The sequence below is a fragment of the Panthera uncia genome, chromosome C2 (assembly GCF_023721935.1).
Source record: "Panthera uncia isolate 11264 chromosome C2, Puncia_PCG_1.0, whole genome shotgun sequence".
NCBI classification, from domain to species: domain Eukaryota; kingdom Metazoa; phylum Chordata; class Mammalia; order Carnivora; family Felidae; genus Panthera; species Panthera uncia.
The window spans coordinates 13,862,798-13,876,802 of NC_064810.1; the positions used below are offsets into that span (position 1 = coordinate 13,862,798).

The 14,005-nt window shown below is 37.0% G+C and overlaps 1 protein-coding gene across 1 annotated transcript; it reads right to left on the reverse strand.

Moving 5' to 3' along the window:
- Window positions 1-11,325: 11,325 nt before the first annotated feature.
- On the reverse strand, window positions 11,326-11,972 carry LOC125921505 (keratin-associated protein 6-3-like). Its single transcript, XM_049629147.1, has 2 exons — window positions 11,967-11,972; window positions 11,326-11,622 (listed from the first exon to the last, which is right to left on the reverse strand). The coding sequence occupies exons 1-2, from the start codon at window positions 11,970-11,972 to the stop codon at window positions 11,377-11,379; spliced, it is 252 nt and encodes an 83-aa protein (XP_049485104.1). The 3' UTR covers window positions 11,326-11,376.
- Between the last annotated feature and the right edge of the window lie 2,033 nt (window positions 11,973-14,005).

Below are 14,005 nucleotides of genomic sequence, written 5' to 3' on the forward strand. Positions count from 1 at the left end.
GCGCTGGTCATGAGACCACCTTGAAGGGATAAGGAAAGTGACTGGTAGGACTACCAGATTCCTATCAAAACCACTCAGGTCCTGTATTTTCCTATAAAACCCCTCAGCCTTTTACCCCTGGTGGATCTGCGATTTTGAAGGCATTAGCCTGCCGCAACATCATTTGCCTGGTAAGGTAACACAACTATCATTCCTCTTAATCCCCAAACCCTGTCTTCATGTTATATGTTGGCTCTGGAACACATAGGTCGGTTTTCATAAACAGTAAGAGTGCGTGAGATCTCTCAACAACGTTCAAGCATACAACTGTTGTGAACGATAGTCACCATGCTGTACGTCAGCTCCTCAGAACTTACTCTTATAACTGAGAATTTATGCTCTTTGACCTACATCACCCCATTTTCTCCTTTGCCCCAGCCCCTAGCAAACAATGTTCTATTGTCTGTTTCTATGAAATTGCCTTTTGTTTTTGTTTTTTGTTTTAGCTTCCACACATGAGTAATACCATACAGTATTTATTTTTCTCTGTCTGGCTTATCTCCCTTAGTATAATGCCCTCCCAGTTGATCAATGTTCTCCCGAATGGCAGAAGTGCCTTCTTTTTTTATGGCTGGGTTTGTGCCATTTATCTTTATGGGACTTAGACATGGAGAGGAAATATTTATTCTACTAGAAATCTCAGTTTAGAAAGCTATTCTACTTTGTTGCTTTTTTTTTTTCAGTTGTTTTTTTATTATGAACTTACTCCATGCCAGGGTTTCATTTCAAGCATATGGGATGAGGAAATGAAAATGATAGATATGGTCCATATTCTCAAGGAACTTAAATTTCTCATTGTAAGGAAGACAGTCAGTGACAGACACACAATAGGCAATTAAACTCTGAAAGAAATATATTAAATTCTGATAAGAATGACTACTTGAAAAACACAAAAACCCCAATGAGTTGAATAAGCTTATTTATTACTTGGGGGAGTTAATTTTAAACTGAGTGGTCAGAGAAGACATATCTGAAGAGATAGCACTTTAATTAATACCTGCTCAAGGTAGGATTCAAGCATTCTTGCTGCAATTTCCAGACAGGGAGGCCAACAGTACAATGGCAAGGAGGGAGAAAACTTGGTTTGAGATACTGAAGAGCCACTGTGTTTGGCATATGGAAGATGAGAAAGAAAATGGTAGAGGACAGTGTTGGAAAGAGTTTATTGTAGGATATTCTATTTTTTTTTATTATTTTTTTTAACGTTTATTTATTTTTGAGACAGAGAGAGACAGAGCATGAACGGGGGAGGGTCAGAGAGAGAGGGAGACACAGAATCTGAAATAGGCTCCAGGCTCTGAGCTGTCAGCACAGAGCCCGACGCGGGGCTCGAACTCACGGGCTGTGAGATCATGACCTGAGCCGATGTCGGCCGCTTAACCGACTGAGCCACCCAGGCGCCCCTATTGTAGGATATTCTAAATGCAATGGGAAGTCTATGTAGGTATGCCCCAGGGGGAGGCTATGATTTAATTTTTTCTTGAGCCATGAGATTGAAATATTGGAAGAGAATACATTCGGTGTCATAATGGGCTCTGTGTGGGGAATGTTAAATTTCTGATGGCTATTTAAGATAAAAATTGAATTATCAAGTGGACAGTTGAGTGGACATCTATAAAAGGGTGAAGTTAAAGGACATAGAAAGGCCAAAAACAATGGTCTGAGATTTGGGTCAAAGTAGGGATCATTTAATACAAAAATTTCTGAAAAAGTGAAGTTGGAGGCAAAATAAGTGAGCAGAGTGTATCAGAATCCGAGAGAGAGAATATGTCAAGAACAAAGAGTTCAACCGACCTGAATTTTCAGAGCTTTGGTAAGATTAATACAGAGAAACAAACCATATTTAGATTTGGTAAGACATGACAGGCATGCTTTCAGTGGAGTGGTGGGTCGATAGTCTAAATGTTTGAGAGAAAAGGATACAGGACAGTAGATGCAGTATCTTAGAAATACATTCCTGAAATTTCTATGAAGAAGAATAGTGAATTAAGAAATTACCTTGGAAAACTCAAGGAGTTTTGTTGGAGAAAGATTTGTCTGTTGTTTGCTTTGTTTTTCATGAGAGTCAATTAGCAGTAATTATATTTCAAAGCATTGGCCAGCAACACTTAAAAAAAAACCTGGAATGTCACGGTGCATACATAGGCAGAACACAAAGGATTTTTAGGGCAGCGAGACTATTCTATGTGACACTACAATGGTGGCTACCTGTCATTATACATTTGTCAAAACCCATAGAATGTATAAAATCAAGAGTGAATCCCAATTTAAACTATAGACTTTGACTGTTAATAATATGTCAGTGTAGGTCCATTGGTTGTAAAAAATATTCCATTCTGCTTCCAGATGTTGATAGTTATGGGACAGATGGAAACTTCCACAATCATTTTAACCAGTTACAAAACTACTCGCTACATAATTATTTTGTTAACTAATATAATTTAGTCATACACCCTTCTGGCAATGAATTCATTCAATATATAGGATTTAAGTCTAAAAAAATGACAATCACATTATTCCAACCAGCGTTCATTAAAAAATAAATTTCCATTGAAAGATAACTGATTGATGGAATCTAAAGTATGATAATTTGAAACAAGTATCTGATGTAGTGAGATTTTCTAACAGTTATTATCATGGTGAAGGAGGGACTGAAATGATACACGACTGTAATGATGTGTCTAGTTTGTGGAAATACACTTATCAATAAAATAAATAGAAAATACATGAAAAATGCATGGTAAATGGATAAGTGATTGTGTTTAACCTGATTATTAGTAGAAAAACATTGCTGTGTTCTATTTAGAGGCTATTTACCCTTGGATAATTTGAATTACTTATCAAAACGGATGAACTGAATGAATTACAAAGATCTTGGGCACTGAATTCCACAGCAGGGTTAACTGTGGTTTTCAGTCCCGAACCCTCTTTGCTACTGCATAACCCAATCTTATACTCCTTGGTTATGTTTAAAAGTTATATGAAGAGATATGTAATAACAATCTTTAGACACAGAAAATCATTGTATTGTGACCACCCTGGTCACTGACTATGGATTTGTGTGTGTAATTGGACCTCCTTCCTGAATCATCCTGACGACATAAAATCTAGTTGTTTTCACATGATGACAAGATTCTCCTGGGTTTTCTGTACCTCCTAATAGCCTGGATTATCATAGTGAAAACAATGAAATAAAAAAAATTCAATGATTATTTAAGAGAGTTCCATGTGCCTGATTAAAAATAGGTTGCCTTTTTAACATTGTGTATCTTTACAAATGAACTTTCCTTTGTATAATGGGCAAAATCAAGTATCTGAAGATAAAAAGAAATATCAGTTAGTCAGAATATTAGCTGATTATTATATATTCCCAAATGTGAACAGATCTCCCTATTGACTGGTGAGGAATTACCAACAAAAAAAAAGTTTTGGGAAGCACTGACATTTCAGATAAATTTCTCAAAGTTAAAAAAATGGCCAATTGAAAATGGCAATTGATAGAAGTCTTAATAAAACAGGATTAATTATTATCACTCTTTCTGGTGGTAGACTCTGAACAGAAATTGCAGTTCATAGGATAAACTATTTTTAGTGTCCTGAAGAAGAATTAGGCATAAAAAATAAAAGACTAATTTGTATAAGTGAAAACCCGGAAATGCAGTTGGCTCAAGCTGGCTCTCAAGACATGGGAATAAGCTGGCTGTTTGTTAAGTGTATTACAGAGATGGACGGGCATTGCGATTTTCTGTGCTGCGTCATTTCAGGGGAGGACCGACAGCTGAAACACTGAAGAGGAAGAATGTTTTGAAACAAGGTAGAGGCAAAACTCATTGGTTAAAAATGAGTGCTATTGGTTTTTGCAACGATAGGGAGAAGAATAGAGATTTTATTTTGTGCCAAGAGCAAGTCAAAATTGGCCTGCTGCAAATGCTACTTCTTGAAATGATGCCTGTTTCTTGAGGTTTGAGTATTTGGTGTCATGCAGAGATTTGTATGTCTATCTGCTCTCATCGCTGACATTGAATTATTTCGAGGGAGTCCCGAGTCTCTAGATAAAAAAACAAGCTTCTTTAATGCCTCTGTGGTTTTATTTCATGGTTGAGAAACAACAAACTAATTATAGTCACAAGATTAGCCAGTGGCCTGACTTGTGTGGTGGGTCCCACTCACACTGAGGGCATATAAAAGGCCCTCTGCAGGGGAATTGTCCACAGTGAAGTGACACTTCTCGCCTTCTCTACCCAAGCACAACCTCAACAGCCAACATCATGTGTGGCAGCTGCTATGGAAACTACTACGGAGGCTGTGGCTATGGAGGCTGTGGCTACAGAGGCCTGGGCTGTGGCTATGGCTCCTGCTATGGCTGTGGCTTCCGCAGACTAGGCTGTGGCTATGGCTGTGGCTACGGGTATGGCTCCCGCTCTCTCTGTGGCTGCGGCTATGGATGCAGCTCTGGCTACGGCTGTGGCTTTGGCTACTACTATTGAGAACACCATGGGAGACTTTTATCGCCTGCACATGTAACTTCATGATTCACCAGCCTTGATTCCCGTGCCCTTGTGTTCCCACACTAGATTGGGATAATTCTGATGTGATTTGCAGATTACCTACAGTCTGGCGGCTCCTGTCTGGATCTGAAACCCTTAGTTGTTTATTCCCAACCTTTGCTTCCTAAAAAGGGAGAATGTGGTTTTCATCCTGTGAACCCACTTTATCTTCTTACCGGTCACTGATCCTACCTTGATAATTCTCATGCATGTTTCCCAGTGATCTTAATAAATTTGGCTAATCTGAAATAGAAACCTTGGTTTTCTTTCTATTTATTATAAGGAATAGAACTTATTGTATTTAACAATTTTTTTTTTGTATTTGCTTGATTCCAAGAAAGGTTGAAATTGCTTGTTTTTGCCATATATATTTTTTGCTCTCTACGAATTGCTTTACCAGTTCTATTGTGTCTCTGTTGCTGGGAGGTTTTAGACTAAATGACATAACATTTTTCAATTAGTTTATTTTACTTAGCTCATGGTAAATATTCTGTGTATCTTTTTCCTGCATAAACCATCATCTGCAAAGCCTCCCTAAATCATTTTTTTATGTTTTATTTTTAAATTATAGACAGAAAAGTTCACTCCCTTGGTGTAGAGTTCTGTGATTTTGAAAAATGCATGATGTCGTGGTACGACCATCACAATCAAGATGTAAAATAGTGCCATCACACTCCCCCCAAAAATTTCTCATGCTCTGTTTTCTTTATGGTTTCAAGTTTTTATTTAAATTCCAGTTAGTTAACCTACAGTGTAATATTGGTTTCAGGAGTAGAACTTAGCAATTCATCACTTACATATAAAACCCAGTGCTCATCACAAGTGTCATGCTTAATGCTCAACACCCATTTAGCTCATGCCCCTGCCCACCTCCCCTCCAGCAACCCTCAATGTATTCTCTGAAGTTAAGAGTCTGTTTTACAGTTTGCCTCTCTCTCTTCCTCCCCCACTTCTGGCCATGTTCACCTGTTTCGTTTCTTAAATTCCACATATGAGTGAAATCGTATGGTATTTGTCTTTCTCTGACTGACATTCCCCTTGGCATAATACACTCTAGCTCCACCTACAGCATTGCAAATGGCAAGAAAAGATGCTTAATTCATCATCAGGGAAATACAAATCAAAACTACAATGAGATATCACCTCACACCTAGAATTAACAGAACAGGAAACAACAGATGTTGGTGAGGATGTGGAGAAAGGGGAACCCTCTCATACTCTTGGTGGGAATGCAAACTGGTGCAGCCACTCTGGAAAATAGTAGGGAGGTCCCTCGTGCTTCTTCAAAACCTTTTTGCAATCAAGCCCTCCTCACACTCCTAAACCCTATAAATAACGGATTGTTCAATCTATCTACACCTTTGCCTTTTCCAGGTCATATTGTGTTGGGGGGTCCTCAAGATCATGCCCAGTCTTGGAGATTTGCTAGAAAGACTCATGGGCTCAGCATAGAATTGTGCTCTTGGTGAAGATTTATTATAGCAAAGTATGTCATGATACATAGCTAGATAATAAGGGGAAGAGACCCAAGCAGATTCTGGAGGTATCCTTGTGAAGACCTTCTTATTCCTTCTCGCTCTAGGAGGGGCCACACAGAACTTACTCTTCCCCCAGCAACAGAAATGAAGCAATCCATGGGTGTTATTTCTTCTCAAGGAAGCCCAAAATTTTAACTGAGAACAGATCAAAAAGTCTCCAGACTCCCACAAGGAAAACACTAGTTCAGCAAAAACTGCATTGTTTATACAAAAAATCTAGGCACAGTGAGTCTTGCTTATCAGTTAGGGAATGGTGGGAACACTTCTGACATCCAATTTCCTGGATTTGGTATCAGGGTAATGCTGATTTCATAAAATAACTGGAGAAATATTCCCTCCTCTCCTACTTTTTTAATTTTTTCTTCTCTCTTTCTTTTCTGGAGAGATTCCATATGGCTTGCATTGTTTCTTCCTTTCATGTTTGGTGGAATTTACCAGGGAAATTATATGAACTGTGAGTTTTCTTTTTTGGAAAGATTTTAATCACAAAATGTAGTTTCCCACGAGTCATTTGACCCTTCAAATATATATTTCCCTTTGAGCAAGCTTTTGGCAATGTCCTGCCTTTTAAGGAACAGATCCATTTCACCTAAGTTGTTGAATTTATGAACATGATATTGTTCTCTGTGTCCTCTTATTGTTTTTGATATGATTATAGGGTCTGTAGTGATGTCCCTATTTTATTGCTACTCCTGGTATATGTATCTTCTTTTTTTCTTTTTTTTCTTTGTGAGTCTTGCTACAGGTTTATCTTTTTTTTTTTTTTTTTTTTGAGAGAGAATGAACGCATGCCTGCATGAGTTGGGGAAGGGCAGAGGGAGAGGAAGGGAGAGACTCCCAAGCAGGCTCCATGCTCAGCATAGAGCCAGATGTCAGGCTTGATCTCATGACTGTGAGATCACGACCTGAGATGAATTCAAGAATCAGACACTCAACTAACTGAGCCACCCAGGCATCCCAGGTTTACCAATTTGATTGAAATTTTCAGAGTTGGTGTTTGGTTTCATTTATTTTCTCTATCTTCTGTCTTAAATTATATTACTTCCAGCTGTTAGTTCTATTATTCCCCCTTCCTTTTTTCGTACTTTCTACTAATTATTTTGGAGGAATCTTGGAATACTGATTTGAGAACTTTCTTAACTTTCGATATAAAAATTGACTGCTATAAATTTCCCTTTAAGCACTGCTTTATTTACATCTCACAAATTTTGATACCTTCTATTTTAATTTTCATTTAATTCAAATTTTTAACATCCCTGTAAATTTTCTCTTAGACACACACACGCTTTGTATTTGAAGTGATTTTCTTATAAATAATACATTTATTATATACTTTAGCCAATTGACAGTCTAATTTTAGCCAATTTGACAATCTCTGTCTTTTAACTGATTACCTGAATATTTACATATTATGTAATTATGGTTACCATGGGAATTATTTCTACCATTTTACCATTTATTTCTGTTTCCATTTCTCAGTTTCACTTCACTGCCTATTTTGTATTATTTATGTATTTTTAATATTAGATTTTGTCTTGTGACTTTTTGGCTATATCTCTATATTTTTTAGTGGTTAATCTTGGGAATGCAATATCAATAACTAATATTTCAGAGTATTCTCAGAGCTCATATTTTGCTACTTTAACTAAAAGGTATACACCTTACAAACTTAAATGTCTCTTTCCATTGCTTCTTCTTATTGCATTTGTTATATATGTCAATATACCTTGAAACGCCCTCATTCATTATTATAACATTTTCTTTTTAGTAGTTATACATATTTGAAAGAATTTAAGAGGGAAAGAGTTATCTATTCTATTTACCCAATGCATAAAATTTTCTATTGCTTTCCCTTTATTTCTGAAGTTCTGAGTATCCCTTTAGTATTCTTTTCTTTTAGCTGGAAAATTTCCTTTAACATATCTTTTAGAAAAAAATCTCCTGGACACAAATTTTCTTATTTTTCCTTCATCTGAGAAAGTGTTTATTTCACTTTTGTTTCTAAAGCATATTGTTAAGTATAGAATGCTGGATTCTTTTCTATTAGCGTGTTAGGTATATTTTCCACTATCTTTTGGACACTGTTTCTGACAAAAAAAATCCACAGTAATTTGAATCATTTCGTATATGTAATATATTGTTTATCTCTAGCTGTTTTCAAGAATTTTTCTCTTTTTTTTGTATATCAGAAGCTTGGTTATGATGTATATGTGTCACCAGCTAGACCCCAAGTCCTGTACTTTACTGCCCACCCGCTTGTACTCACTAACCTTTTTCTTACATATTCCTCTAAGCTCTTCTTTCTGGCTTTCCTTTAACTCAGACAAATGGAACCCAAAACCACCCCCAGGTGATGGCAACTGCCTTAACAAAATCTCCTGCCTGCTCAACACTGGTTGAGTTAACCTGACTTGTGCCTTTGCAGATGGACCAGGGAGTGACCTCTGGAATGACCTACAATAGTCTTTACCTCCTTATAATACTAAAATCTCTGTCCAGGGACGAGCCTCAGCCTAATTTATGTGACATGCAATGTATGTATAGGACTGTCTCCTCAAGATGCATGCACGACATATGCCCTCCTCTACAAATAGGAGGAGGCTTCCCTCTCTGAATATTCATCCTAACTCTAGAGAAAAGGAACCTATTTACCCACTCCAGGGGAGTCATGGCTTTGGAAGCCATTCTCCATGATTTTCTTATTTGCTACAAATAAGTTTCTTTGTGTGACCCGTCAGCCTGATGCAGTTTCTAACCCACCAAGGAGTGAAACTCACTTTGGTTCAGTAACATAGAATCGTGATTTTTTTTTTTTAGTTTATCCTAATTGGGATTTATTACTTCTTGACTCTGTAAATTTGAGAATTGTACCAAATTTGAGAAAATTTAAGCCATTATTCCTTTAAATATGATTTCTGTGCCAATCTATATTCTTCCTCCATTTGAGATTCTAATGCCGTGAATGTTAAAAATTTTGGTAGGTCCCACAAACTCCTGAGGATTTTTATTCATATTTTTAAACTGTATTGTTTTTTGCATTCAATAATTTCTCTTGATTTATCATCATATTCTCCGACTCTTTCCTCTGATATCTCAGTTCTGCTAGTGAACCCATCCAAAGAAACTTTTTTTTTAAATTTTTGATATTAACTTTTAATTTCTGATATTTTTAGTTATAAACTTTTCATTTGGTACATTTAACAATTCCATTTCACTTTTGAAGATACATTTTTTTTTCTTTTCATTCAATGCTTATCTTTACCCCATGGATCACGGTTATAAAGTTGCTTAAAACTCTGATAATTTGGGGGTTGGCATCTATAATAGTTTATCTGTTGTTGTTACCACAAACTTAACATCTTAAAAATCACACACTTACTTATTATTTTCGCATTTTTTGTCAGTCTCTGCTCCAGGCGTGGTTTAGAATGGTCTTCTGCTTAAGGATTTTTCACAAGGCTGCAGTCAAGGTATCATCTGGGTCTTAAAGCACAGAATTTCCTCAAAGATTGACTGGGGAAGGATCCATTTCTAAGCCCACATGTTTGTTGGCACAGTTCAGTGACACACAGGTTATGGGACTGAGGGCCTCAGTTTCTTGCTGGCTATTGGCTAGATGCCACTTTCAGTTCCTTCCCAAATGAACCTCTCCGTTGAGCAGTATACTACATATCTGTGTGCTTAATCATAGCCTGTGAAGAAGAAAATATGGAAGAAAGATGCACATTATGATCTTACATAACACAATCATAAAAGCAACATCTTATTACCCTTCTACACTTATTGATTAGAAGATGCCACAGATCCTGTCACACGGAAGTGTGAAGGATGCGAATATCAGTAGGTGGGGGAAATGTGGACCATCTTAGTATATACACCAGAGCACCTCTCTCAATTGTCTCCTCCCTTGAGAATGCATCATAATTAGTAGGTTTTTGTATGCCATATGATTTCATATTGTACCTTGGACATTTTGAATATTATGTTGTGATTATCTGGATCTTGTTAAAAATCTTGTGACATTGTTATTTGTTATTGTTGTTTTCGTTAGCAGGAGATCAGCCTGGTAAGCTTCATTCTACTACAACTTGTCTCAAATTCATGATTGAGTATGTTATATATATATATATATATATATATATATATATATATCAAAGCTAAAGAAGAAACCTGAAGCCAGAAGGTAAGATTTTATACATTCAGCTATGTTCATATAATATGTTCTCAGGCTGCAATATCTCCTGTCTATTATGAACCCATAAAAATTAGTGTCAAATAACTTGCTGAAATATTGATACTAACCCGTATCTATGGCAGATTCTAAATCTTTTGAATAGAGCACTTGGGCAAACTGAGCTATATTATTTTCCCCTCCACTCCTAAATACGATTTTCTTTTGCTGATCTGAATGGTTGATAGGGCCTGTGAGCAACTAGGTATAAGTGAAGATTAGGGTTCTGTGTGGATTCCAGTGGAGAGAATTCATACAGGGCTTTCTGCACTGTAGGTTTGGCACGCACTTGACAAAGTTCCATATATCTTATGTAAGTACTATAAGTGAAACTTATTGACAGCATCAGTACTCTTAAGTCTCTGGCCACGTAGGGGAATGTCAACTTCAGCCCCACATGCCAGGTCTCTGTTGAGACTGGAGGCAGCCTGAAGGAACCATTAAGCAACTACAGAAATCTATAGAGCAAGGAACATAAAGAGCTAAAATCATTATAAGGAAAAAAATATATTTCCCTCTCTTTAGAAGATAAGAAATAATATTTACAAAGGTCACAGATTTTTCTGTAGTCACAACTCTTGGAAGCTACAGTAAAACACAAGGTGATATTGAGGACAGTTATTTCCTGAAGAAAAGTAATTGTTACCCCACTAACAACCAAAAAAAACAGAGTCAAACTCTGCATAATACATAAGTAGAAAAAAAAAGTTTTCCCTTTCAGATTTATGAGGAAATTCAAAATTTATTAGGAAAACAGAGAAGCAAATTGAGCATAAAATTACAAAAACAAGCGCTATAGCAACGTCATCTTGTTGGAATATGAATTCACAGGTTGAGTTTTATATTCTTCCAGACATTAAGTGACATCAGTTCCAGATATCAGACTTTTAGCAAATCATGTCAGAAGTTTACAGGGTAGTGTAGAAAAAACATCACTTAGGGGTGAGGCAGAAAATTTGTGTGGTTCAGAACTGCTGAATTATTAAGTGATGGTTCAGAGGGTGAATTTCTCATGGTGCTCTCAGTAGTAATAGCCACAGCCAGAACCAAAGCCGTAGCCACAGCCTAGTCTGCGAAAGCCACAGCCATAGCAGGAGCCATAGCCACAGCCCAGGCCTCCATAGCCGCAGCCTCCATAGCCACAGCCTCCGTAGCCGCAGCCTCCGTAGCCACAGCCTCCATAACCACAGCCTCCATAGCCGCAGCCTCCATAAGAGTTTCCGTAGTAGCTTCCACACATGGTGTTGGTTGTTGAGGTTGTGCTTGGCTAGAGAAGGCGAGGAGAAGTGTCACTTCACTGTGGACAATTCCCCTGCGGAAGGCCTTTTATATGTCTTCACCCACCACACATGTCTTGTCATTGGCTAATTTGTAGGACCAATGTGAGTAATTTGTTGACTTCTGGTTTTAGACATGGCTTCAGAGGCGATAACAAGATCTGTTTCGTTTCACCACATCTGAACCAGTTTGTGGGCCTTTAATGAGAATCAGTTGTCTCAGCCTCAAAGCTGTACTCACAAGATCTTTAGTTGCCCTTTGTAACCAATCTCCATGGCAAGAAATAGCTTTTTTATTGACAAACTCTGACCTGCTCCCAACAAATAATTTTACCTTCATGGTATTGACATTCAGCAGATCATACTATTCTACCTTAACCTCAAATCTCTCCACCTGTTATTACCTCCCACTCCAAACCTATTATTTTCCATGAGGGATTCTTCCCATTTTCATGTGAGCAATGCTTTACCACTAAAAGCCAAAATTTGTTACTTGGCTTCATGAAACTTTTGATAAAAAACAAATAGTTTGGTATTCGGAAATACTTAGACTTTCTCATTCGCATTAATGTTTCTTAAGCTTTTAGCACTCTATTTTTAAAGCATGAAATATTTTCCTCATGGTTTCAAATTTATATCCTGAATTCACAGTGAGGAAAAAGGGAAATGATGAGATTTCAATTGATCTATGCAATGACATTTTCATGAAATATTTTTTAAAGAATTAGATGTTTATACTCTTTGTGATCTGATGGGAGTATGGCATTTTTAATTTAAAACGATAATACTGGCAGAGATAATGTCTCATGGAACCTACTAGATTTTCCCTAATAAATAAACTCTTGGTAAAATATCCCATACCATGGGAAATATGAGAAACACATTGCTACTATTATAATTATTATGTTATTGCTTTTACTACAATGAAGTTCATTGTTGAATTCAATGATAAAGTCAAATAACCACTTTGAACTTCTATGTTCCTAGAAAAATCAAATCATAGGAGTCAATAGAGCATGTTTGATATGTATAAACTGAGTGTTACTTTATGTTTTCACATATTTACTAAATTTTTCTTCAGGAAAAATTTTAATTTAATTTTTACTAAATATAAGCTCCTTTGGAAGCATATTTTTAAAATGTATATTCATTAATCTCCACCATTTCTCTGTGTGAAGGTATGTGTATTGTATCTGTGTGTGGGCATGCATGTGTGTGTGTGTGTGTGTGTGTGTGCAGCTGCCACTTTTCTTTTAAAGGGGGTTGGGGCACTTCAAATCTTTTCCACTTGCAGGGACAAAGCCCTCAGTCTGAATGCAAGGGGTTTCAGTAGGAGACTTCCAGCATGACTAAAATGATTAATGCAAAGGAATATGGTTGACTTATACAGGTATCTATTTCCTATAAGAATCTGGAGATTCAATCTGCTTGTTGACCTACCTACAAAAAGTTAGGATGAAAGATAATCGCAATAACTTAGGGGTCTTTGTATAAGAAAGCAAATCTCACCTAGGGAGAAGATAGAAGGAATCTGAAGTAAAACATCAATGAACATGTGTATAAAGCCTTTTACCCAGTATTAGAAATAACTAACTCTGCCTGCCCTGAGAGTAATGGATATTCCTAATGAGGCAAACTAAAAGGAGGTAATCTGAATACTTTTCTTTAAGTTGTCTGTGTTTGAGGGGTTTACATATGAACACACATACGTTCTGATAGAATAAATCTCTAGTTTCAGTAGTGGGTGTGCATAGATCAATCTTTTTATGAAAGGAACTAGCAGCTCCAAATCAGAAGATCAATCCAGGGATGCGTAATGACTCCAGCTTTCACAAAAAGACAAGGGAAACACTATCGGCCATTTTTTTTTTTAAGTTTAGAATGTTTAAGAGCCACATAATTTAGAAAAGCATAGCAAGCATCCATGCAAATGGCAAAATCCGAGAAAAGAAAATACATTTGTCATGAAAGAGTCGATATCCAAATGTAAACATTCATTAAAGGCAGAAAAATACGAATATGGGGTGAGATGGAGGGCAAATTCAGAAATTCTAAAATCTCGACTAAAAGGCTAATGAGAAAAATGATACAAAAATATCCTGCGCCGGGCTCTGCGCTGACAGCTCCGAGCCCGGAGCCTGCTTCCAATTCTGTCTCCGTCCCTCTCTGCCCCTCCCTCACTCTCCCTGTCTCTCTCTCTCTCTCTCTCAAAAATAAAATGAAAACATTAAACAACTTTTTAAAAGAATCGTACACACGCAAGGTGACAAACAGAGAAGAGGAGCAGGGAAACATTTAAGGGACTTTTCAGGAGGGGAGTTCCTATTTAGCTTCATCATCAGACATTAATAATTAAAAGATACTAATATTTAA